The following is a 10,556-nucleotide window of genomic DNA, read 5'->3' on the forward strand; positions in this document are numbered from 1 at the left end:
TGCCAGACTGAAGTGTATCTACGTTGTCTACGCTTCTGGCGGGCTCCGCGTTAAACGGCTAATGTTTGTTATTGCAAGCTAACTTTTCTCGTCACCACCGCGCACTGACTTATGGTGCGTTACACTAAACGTATAGGTAATGGGTCGCAAAAATGCATTCTTGGTGTGTGCGACGCATTATCTATATGTTGATATTACAATCTTGGCCTGGGCCATGGCTCAGTGGTCCAGGCACCTTGGCTGGTAATCCAGTCTGGCAGTGTGCCGCGGGTTCGACTCCCGATCCCGACGGCCTTTACTGCATGTCTTCCCCACATCTCTCTCCCCATGTCCTGTCAGCCTACTGTCTGTCCCTCCATAAAAAAAATATATAAAATAAAAGGCGAAAGCCACAAAAAAAACGTAAAAAAAGATATTACATTATTCTTGCATGCTTTTGAACCATATCAACGTAAACTACAGAAGAGCAAAGACAATTACTGAACAAAGCTGTATGATGATACATAAGAGAAATGACATCGCTCCATTTATATTCTTGAATGAATGAATGATTTAATGACATAATCGACTTTTTGCTTCTTGTCCAGAGTATGAGCTGTTTGCCTTCGTCAGTCACATGGGGACAAGCACAATGTGTGGACACTACGTCTGCCACATCAAGAAGGACCAACAGTAAGTACCTGTACTCTTTGGACATGTAATCTGATAACCTAATTCGGTTTGGCAATACTGTAAATGTAATCGAGTTACTGTGGCAGTGTTGTTTTTGGCAGCACATTTCTATTTTAGTTTTAGTCATAGTCTCTTGAATAGTTTTCATTTAGTTTCAGTCACATTTTAGTCACCTGGAATGCTTTAGTATTAGTCTAGTTTTAGTCGACTAAATATAAGATTTTAGTCGACTACATCTACAGTTGATTTAGTCGACTAAAATGTATTTTGGCGGGCCTTGATGCCGTCGTAATGGCTGATTTTACACTTGCTGAGAATAGCTGATCTAGAAGCTCACAACGCGTCGCAATAAAATGACTTGTACTGAATCTCTTGTCCACTAGCCCCTTCCTAACATTTTAGTCTAGTTTTTATTTGTTGACAAAATCGACAGTATATTTAGTCATAGTTTTAGTCATCATGGCTTAGTTTTCATTTCGTTTTTATGTAGTTTTTGTCAGTGAAAAAAGGTAGTCGATGAACATTTTTCATTTTTCGGACACTGTTCCACCTCTCTGATCCTGTTGTAATTTGTCATAAAGGTCCAATTTCCTCCATTTCCTCCTTAAAAATGTCTCACTTTAATATACACAGTCACATACACTATGTGTACAATATTTTTTATTTCTTTTAAGTTAGTCTCAGTCCTTTTTCAACAGTCGTTCAACTTCATAATGTTCAAAGTAGTTTGGCGATGCATGCTCAACAGGGGGCACCATACTCTTGTATTGTATGGTGTGTAAAGTGTTTACATTACATTTGTTGTGAACATCATCACAGCCAAAGGCAAAGCCAGAGTTGATTTATTTTCCATAATGCTGCATTTTCCGACTTTTTCGATTTCTCACACTGTGAAGTCTTGGAATTAATTGAGAATGGACACAAAGAAGATATTTGATGGATTGGAGAAAAAAAAAACGTAACAGCAAAACTATATCAAACATCAGCTTATACAGTATAGCCAAACACAGCTCTCACAGTATCATGTAAGTGGTTTTGTATCTTGACCATCTCCTCATTACTTCCAAAACACACATTTTTGCTGAAATGAGTATTTAAAACACTTGCGGGGTAAACAGTCTCATGCACTAACGAGGAACGCGTCTGGGTGTGCCCATGGGGTTCACATGCACGGGCTCGCGAAGACGTGTGGTTTGTTTTTTGCGTGCGACTGTTTATCCTGGAAGTGTTAAAAATAGTAATGTTTCAGCAAAAATGCAGTGTTTCGGAAGTATTGAGGACACGACCTGGATACACGACTGATTATACTCTTGTGTGCTGTGTTGGAGTTTATACACAGATCTTTTATTGATGTAGTTTTGCTGCTGTCAATGTTTGACCCCTATTTTCAAGTATTCTCATTTTTTGTTTTGTCATTCTCCATAAAGTATTGCGGGGAAAAAAGCAATTGATAGAACAGAAGTAATTTTGGGGGTGAAGTATATCTTTAACCCATTTTGGGCGGGAACCCCTTTTGGTGTTATAAACATTACGTTATAATTTGGCTATTGAAAAATAGCAGATCTACAAGCTCATAGCGCGCCACCGAGTGGCGCGCTACGAGCTTGTAGGTCTGCTATTTTTGAAAAATCGTGAAAATGTGGCTCAAATCTTTGAATATATATATATTCTTTCAAAGTGAATGTTTTTAACTCGGGCCTAAATGGTTTAAGGGCAACATGAAGAAAGATTGGTTACCTGATGTTCATGATTGGATATCTTAACTGTGTGTACAAGCATTCAAGTTTTCCATTCAAGGCATGGTTTCGGCTATGCAATGTTTTTGGCCAGCCACCGTTACCGCCAAGATTAGATTTTTATATACCGCTGTGTATATATAATATATCCACAACCCATATGAGTTCGGGGTCACTGTTTTATTATCGTCAATAGTGTCTGGGTTGGTTCAGATTTACCAGATTTAAGTGAAGCGAAGAGAATGTACTCTGTGCTGAGCATTAGGAGAAAAAAAGGTACTTTGTAACTCGCCTGATGATTTAGGCCTCTACACACGTACATATAATGTGTATATGTTGTGTATTCAATTATTGTATTGTACATTTTTTGTCTGCCACCACAGGCATTTTATATGAAATGAATATTTTATATTGACAAAATGCCAATATTCCAAAATTATTAACCTTAAAACACACATCAGGCACTCTCTTTTGTCTGTAAATAATTAAATCCTTTTGAAATGTGATTTTTATCCCTTTATCCCTTTGTCCCTAAAAAAAAAATCTTTAGTTGTATAGCACCTTTCAAATTAATTGAAATGAAATGATGCAAATGCATGTCATTTTCCAGTGATACCAAAACAATTAATTAAATAAATACAAAATAAACAAACAACGATAACAGCGGTAACTACCGGTATACAGTAATTATACAGTAATTATAAACGCAAGTGCACCAAGGCTGCTGCCTTAAGAAATGAAAAAGGCCTGATGATGTTTCCCTCCCTCTCGTTTGTCTTGCCAGGTGGGTTATCTTCAACGATCAGAAAGTGTGTGCCTCAGAGAAGCCCCCCAAAGACCTGGGATACCTCTACTTCTACCGGAGAGTGGCCGAATAAGGCAATGGCCCCGTAGTCAAGGTTTTGAGTTACAGGGGACATTGTGGACGCTAACACACATATTGCACAACACAATAAACACGCCACCACAACGCATAATCGCACACCTCCAACCAAGCTACTAAGAATGCCCCCTGGCACGCTTTGGAACATGGCAAAATTAGGAATGTAAATACAGTTCTGGTCAGACAGCTGAGTGTACCCACTTCAATCCGTTCAGTTGTAGGTTTTCACTTTCAGTACACGGAACGTTGTGTTGGGAGTTTTGAATCGTGCCCTGTTCTCTCCTTTTAGTAGCGTAAATGTTTGTCCCACACCGTTGACTCTCCAATCCACGTTGTCATTTACTGGCAGTGGTGTATGCTGGCCTTCTGCATACAAATAATTATCTTAAATTCCACCATGCTTCCTCTTGTCATCAGTTCAAACGAGCCCCGCCTTCCTACTCCTCCCTTCTCTTCCGTAGTCACCCTGTTCGGTGAGGAAGTGAATAGCAACGTTCAACATCCAAGATGAGACAAAAATTGTTCAAATGGAAAACAAAAGGCGTGTTCAAATAAAAGAGAAAAATACCAAAAACCTAACTGGTTGTTGTTTAAAGTACGGTTGTGGGTGATATCTGGGTGATTTTTGTTTTTACTTTGCAAAAAAGAAAAGAGAAAAAAATCCTTTGTTACTTCTGCTCTGACAAATAAAGACTTGTCTTTCTGCCATCTGCCGTCTGTTATGTGATTGTGTTTCAGGGTGTTTTTAGAACCTTTTTAGGAGTCCTCGGGCCCCAGAAGTTCATGTCAGCACCCCTAAAATAAGTATCCTACGTAATAAGACAGAGTGGCTGCAAGTTTGTGGTCTTGCTCATTAGGAAATGCTACTTTTGTTTTCATGCTGAGCACTTGCTTGTCCAAAGATATGGTTTTCTGTCTGGGTTTTATAACATAATATAACATCTGTGTTTCAGCTGTAGTTTAGTTTTGTTACACATACTAAAAGAATCCTTTCATTTTCTTGTGTATACAATGGTTCATAATATCCATAAACATTTCCCAGCAGTGCAGTTTTATTTTGAGACATTCTTTAGGAGCTTGGAAGGTATTCCATTTCCATCCATCTTCAACCACTTATCCGGAGTCGGGTCACAGGGGCAACAGCTCTATCAGAGCGCTCCAGACTTCCCTCTCCAGAGCAACATTATAACTTCAGATTCCTGGGGATCCCGAGGCGTTCCAAGGCCAGTTTGGAGATATACTGCAGTTGTCTGCCAAAACGTTGGTTTCTTTTATTTTCTATAAATAAATGTTTTCTGCACTTTGGCTATTAGTGTGTGCGGCCACTTCTTTGTCTTTTTGAGACTATACATTTTTCTGCCGTGGACCGGCACCACTACAAGGACTGGTGTGCGTAGCATCCTTCTACAGGTTGTACTTTCTAACACATTATGGACCTGAGAGCTCTTATTATGGCATTTCACTTTAAAAACGGCATGGCCTGGAGAATGAAATTCAAATGGGCTTGCATATTAAACTTTATCCTACACTTTTTTTGTTGTTTGCAATACGTGGTTTAGAGTGGATGTTAACTGCACACTTAAATGTCTTTTCTGGGTGTAAAAGAGTGTTTACTGGAATCCTCGACCTACTTTGTGATGGAGTGCACCACGCATGGTTTTCATCATCAAACCCGCAGTTTGGCTTTTTGCATTTGCAACTTCCCAAAAGTTTCTTTGCTCGACTTCTGCACTGTAGGCTTGCCTGCACCCTAGTCTGCGTGAGCGCTGCAATAATCTGTCTGCAACTGCAGGTAAGTCTTTAAATTGACATGTTTTAGCTTTATTGTCTACGGTCATGAGATTTTTTTCATTCGTAAATATAACCCATTTTGAAAATTCTAGCAATGTTTTCTTTTTATTACAAAGAATTCAGCTGATTAACAGTACAATACTGATGACATATTTAAGGTTCATATAGGCCTGTTTTAAATCATAATGCCTAATTATCTTTATTACAGTGCATTTCATTTGAGTAGCCTATAATAAAAATGTAAACTAAACTAATGTGAAAATTAGGAACATCCACCTAGTACATATGGTAGGCCTTTATAAGTTGCCTATGAGCCGCCGTCTTTAGCATAATATATTTATAATGATTCTGTTGGGTTGATAATTTAGTTTTCAATTTAAGTTTCATATTGCTGTCAAACTAATTAGTAAAAATGTCTTGTCTGTAGATTGTGATTTGTAGGTATACAGTTGGAGGCCATCGATATTGTCCTTTTCTTTTTGCTGAGGTTTGCGTGATCTGCGCAAAAGGACAGTTAACCCATTTTGGGCGGGAACCCCTTTTGGTGTTTTAAACATTGTTATAATTTAGCTATTGAAAAATAGCAGATCTACAAGCTCATAGCGTGCCACCGAGTGGCGCGCTACGAGCTTGTAGGTCTGCTATTTTTGAAAAATCGTGAAAATATTTATTTCAGAAAACTGGAGGATTTAGAAGGATTTTTTTAAATTTTGAGGTCAGGCCTAAATGGGTCAAATGATAAGGGACAATATCGGTGGCACCCAACTGTAGGCTACATTTACCCCAAGGAAAAAAGTATTGTCTGTACATTTTCAACATGTTTTTCTTGCCACATTGTTCTTACCCTGTTGAGTACAGGAAATTGCTAAAAAGTATTACTTTTAATACATCTCATGCTTTCCATTTCTCACATCAATGTAAAATAAACGGAATGTGCAACATTGCAATTTAAAAACGGAACATGTCACATGTGTCTCTTAAACTGTCAAATCAGACCTACAAAATTCTACATTATTAATGTTCTGCCACACTAGCTTGCTGCTATAGAGGGTATGCGCATGCTTAAAGTGAATGGCACATCAAGTGGCAAAGCAACATCCAAAGTGAGTTTAACCCTTTTTAATGTTATTTAATGCAATCGGATAGGACTTTTCTGTTTGGATGTATGGGCTGTCAAGGCCAGAAAGTAGTTTTTTGCCACTCGGTAGGCATTCCTGCAAAACTTCCGGGTTTGATGATGATGTCACACGCATACCCTCTATAGGTGAAAAGGTGATTTATCATTGGATCCAGAAGCCAGTAATGAAGATGACGTGGTTGATTTTTGGTGAGTGAGTAAATATACTTATTTTCTTTTCAAAATCTTTTTATTTAACAGTATGGGTGTCAAGTCACAGGTTCATAGAAAAAATAAAAATAAAATATCAGATTTTAGTATCAGTGACTGAGGTAAACAAACGTAGCCTACTGTATGAATCAGAGATCGTGGGCAGACATAATGAAAAGACTGTTATTGTGCAAAACATGCCCCTTCAAGACAAAAGAAAAACATTTTCTCCCCTTCAAGTCCCAATTTAGTATAGCCAATTCCCCAGCCTCTCTACAAGTACTCCATCTCTGCTAACCCCCACAATCAGTCATTGGGAGGGTGAAGAAATCCTCGGGTCTCCTCCGATACCCGGGCCATCAAGCCGAGTAAATATACTTCTGATTATGTAGTGTGAAATGTAGAGTAAAATGGGGGAAAGCCCTCCTTTAACTCTTTCTAAGTTATTTAGTAGAACGATGAGTAGATGATTCCATTCACTACCATATGAACATATTCCTTATGAACTGTCTAACCAGGGTGGCTGGGACACTTAAGTGAATTCATGCAGCTACAGTAACCATTTGGATAGTACATCAGCACTTCTAGTGTTTCCCAGAGGACTGAAGTTGAGAACCCTCTGTTGTAAACAAACAACTCATCTCCCCAGCAGCACTCTGCAGTGCACTCTCTGCTGCAGATAAGCTGACCCGTGGGACAGTGGGTGAAACCGCCAGAATCCCCTGTGGAACCAGGACCGCAGGCAAGAATTTGGAATGGAAACGAAACGGTGAAATGGTTCTCAGGAAAAACCCAAGGAGCGGCGCCGAACAGAGAGGTACAGTAGATCAGGGGTTCTCAAAGTTTTTTGGCCGGGGACCCCCGGAAATGCTTTGGCAATGCCTCGGGGACCCCCGCCCCGCCCCCTCCCGACCCCCAATATGAATTGACTGCTACAATAACCTTAATAATAGAGACAATGCACCAAATAAATACTGAAAGGAGATATAATCATTAGGGAAGTACTATGTGTAGGCCTACTATATGTAAACTCTTCATTTCCATTTTCCAGCCATTCAGTTACAATTGTATTTATTTATTTTTTTAATAATTTGGTGCCCCCCCAAAATAATTTTGGGGGGGGCACCCCCCCGAGGGGCCGCGACCCACGGGTTGAGAACCCCTGCAGTAGATGACAAAAGACACTGGTCATTCTCGTAGATTTAGCCCATTATAAAGAACAGAGTGCATTTGTCAAGGTAATTAATGTTGATTGTTGATTACCATGCTTTGTATACTGTCTATCAGGAACTTCACCAGTAAGCAACCGCGCAACTTCAAAAAGGGACCATTTGGAGATCCGTAACCTGGAGGAAGGGGATATTGGACACTATATTTGTGAAATGGACGGGACAGAACATGCACACATACTCTTCATCATATCGGGTAATAACCTACTCCCTGCACACCTGGATCAAACAACATTAATGAATTGCTCCAATGATTGCCCACAGAATAAACCTCTCCATCAAGATTTCAAACTAGCGAGAGTAACGCCTCTGTACAACAAAGGAAGCAAATTTGACACCGGCTACCTATTTCTATTCTTAGTTCCAGCTAAAAAATGATGGAATAAATCGTTTATGAACAGGTTGAAAAGTATCGCGTAAGATAAAGTAAGATACCTCATAATCATAATGGCTGCAACTGGTGGCCATCTTGAACATTTTGGAATTTAGGTTGATTATCAATTAGGGTCATATGAAGGTCATCTGTGCCAAATCATGCTTATATCATCAACTGAACTATCATGTATCAAAATCAGCAATTTCCCGCCTGACTACTGAGTAGGCTACTACTGTACTGTAAATAGATTAACAATCTGAACTGTGTGTGTTCCAGTCTCGGCCAGTCCTCCCGGTGTCCTTCAGCTGGACAGCAAGGCTAAACTCCAGTGCCGGGTGCAAGGACTGCAACCCATGCCCACACTGGAGTGGCAGAGGCCTGACGGAGCACCAGGAGGGTCTGGGGAGGTACTTCTCAATCCTGTGGCCAGAACCGATGAAGGGTCCTGGGCGTGTGCGTTTTCTCAAGATGGGATGACATTCAAGGAGACCCTGGAAGTCAAAGTGCAAGGTAGCATTATTTGGAAATAATGCTTGAAGAGAGCTTTTCTGAAATGCTTTGCTAATGTTGTTGTTGGGGAACAACACAATTTATCCTTCATTATCTCGATAAGATTTTAACGTAGAGTTTAACATAGTAAGATATAGCATCTTCCGCTGCTATATCTTTCCATGACCACATACTGTATACATTATTATTTTTAATGGATACTGGAAATAATGCATAACTCCTTTGTTATGCTCCCTCTATCGTGTGTGTGTGTGTGTGTGTGTGTGTGTGTGTGTGTGTGTGTGTGTGTGTGTGTGTGTGTGTGTGTGTGTGTGTGTGTGTGTGTGTGTGTGTGTGTGTGTGTGTGTGTGTGTGTGTGTGTGTGTGTGTGTGTGTGTGTGTGTGTGTGTGTGTGTGTCTCTGTTTTTCAGGACATCCTGTTACTGAACGTGTTGCTGCTACCCCATCCAAGACTCACTGTTCTGACTGTACAGATGCAGGTGTGTATAAACTTACAATCAGTCCATGACAACTTAATACAACAATTTTTTTAAGCCCATAAATAGAACAATTGTAAAATCATGAGTAGAGCAAACTTCAGAGTGACCATGAATAGATCCAGAGAGGGGTCTTTATCTTTGGATAATTATTATTCTTTGACATTTCATTGAAGTTATTTTTTATCTTTACCGATCTACACCAGGAATTGTATTCGAGTTTACCGCCTGCACCTTGATTAGCTAAATATAAAGTTGTACATGTGCTGGTGGAAGTACTGTTAATTATTTCAATGTGTATTTCTTGTGTCTTTCTTTTATACCTACACGTGGGCAATAAAGACATACTGTATTATAGTTTATATTTTCTTCTATTGTAGCATTAGTTGTGTCGGTTGGTGCCACCGAGTCTCAGCCTGGACCCATGCTGTTGGGGGGCCTCAGTCTGTGGATCTGGGTGGCTGTCGGGGTGGGCTGCTTGGTCCTGCTCCTAGTGGTAGGCTGCGTCATCGCCCTGCATCACAGGAACAGGAGACCAAGGGCGAGGAGATGTCAAGGAAAAATACATACAAATGTAAATACACTTACATTTTCGTTTTCCATTTTATTTGCACAATGATAAGAAATAGAGGCAGTGTCAAAGTGATCAAAGCTAAGCATCTACATAGGGAATTCATTCTAAACAATGAGGGTTCACAAAACGGACATCTTCACATCCATATAATAATCCACATAATTATTATGTAATGCAATTAAATGTTTTCAAAATGAGACATCCACCTGCATATAGAAAATAGTTTCACATTATGGTGGAAGTGCTTGGTAAATAAAGAAAAAGAAAATATAAATATGATCAGGTCTAAATTAAATTTGCAATGTTGAATGAGTGAGGGAATGGATTTTTTTGGTCAATGAGCAAAAGGAATAAACATGCGTGACTCCATCTCTTTCCTACAGAGAAGGGCGCGGAAAACCTCCCAGCAGCCACTGAAACCTAAAGTACTGCCAGTGTGACCGGTAAATGTCCTTAACGAGTTTCTAACTCTTTATCTGCTCACTTTAGTCTATAGACACTTTCCAGCAGACTCAGTTCTTTTTTTTTTTATATCATTGACTTTGTGACCTTCACATTTGCTGCATCTGTTGCCGTGTATTTCCTGCCACAGTACGGCTACATTATTGATGCTGTCGGCTTTTTCTGGTCTTTATCACAGCTCTACAGGCGCCGTAGACACCATGGCGCCTCCGCCACGGTGACACAGTGGGAAGCCATCGACGCTGCCTCCTTGCTCAACAGCCCTGATGGAGTGACATGAAAGACAGAACATTGAAAGGAAGATGGAGAGAATGAGAGAGAACAGGACAATGAGAGAGAGAGAGAAAGAGAGAGAACAGGACAATGAGAGAGAGAGAGAAAGAGAGAGAACAGGACAATGAGAGAGAGAGAGAAAGAGAGAGAACAGGACAATGAGAGAGAGAGAGAAAGAGAGAGAACAGGACAATGAGAGAGAGAGAGAAAGCTGAGAACAACAGACTGAGAAGAAAAGAGTCAGAAA

At 40.0% G+C, this 10,556-nt stretch overlaps 2 protein-coding genes across 3 annotated transcripts in view; both read left to right on the forward strand.

Annotated features, from left to right (window-relative positions):
- usp5 (ubiquitin specific peptidase 5 (isopeptidase T)) overlaps nucleotides 1-3,999 on the forward strand; it is a 35,666-nt gene extending 31,667 nt beyond the window's left edge. For both annotated transcript variants that reach the window (XM_079502794.1, XM_079502795.1), the window contains exons 19-20: nucleotides 588-672; nucleotides 3,193-3,999. In XM_079502794.1, the coding sequence (XP_079358920.1) occupies nucleotides 588-672; nucleotides 3,193-3,286 (179 nt within the window). In that variant the 3' untranslated portion in view covers nucleotides 3,287-3,999. The remainder of the gene's footprint in view (nucleotides 1-587; nucleotides 673-3,192) is intronic.
- A 2,345-nt stretch (nucleotides 4,000-6,344) lies between these two features.
- On the forward strand, nucleotides 6,345-10,356 carry cd4-2.1 (CD4-2 molecule, tandem duplicate 1). The gene is made up of 8 exons (XM_079504000.1): nucleotides 6,345-6,409; nucleotides 7,062-7,226; nucleotides 7,697-7,834; nucleotides 8,291-8,524; nucleotides 8,935-9,003; nucleotides 9,381-9,574; nucleotides 9,958-10,017; nucleotides 10,215-10,356. Exons 1-7 carry the CDS (start codon nucleotides 6,385-6,387, stop codon nucleotides 10,012-10,014), a joined length of 882 nt encoding a protein of 293 aa, XP_079360126.1. The 5' UTR covers nucleotides 6,345-6,384; the 3' UTR covers nucleotides 10,015-10,017; nucleotides 10,215-10,356.
- Nucleotides 10,357-10,556: the final 200 nt, after the last annotated feature.

The sequence above is a fragment of the Electrona antarctica genome (genome assembly GCF_951216825.1).
Source record: "Electrona antarctica genome assembly, chromosome: 6".
Classification (NCBI taxonomy): Eukaryota; Metazoa; Chordata; class Actinopteri; order Myctophiformes; family Myctophidae; genus Electrona; species Electrona antarctica.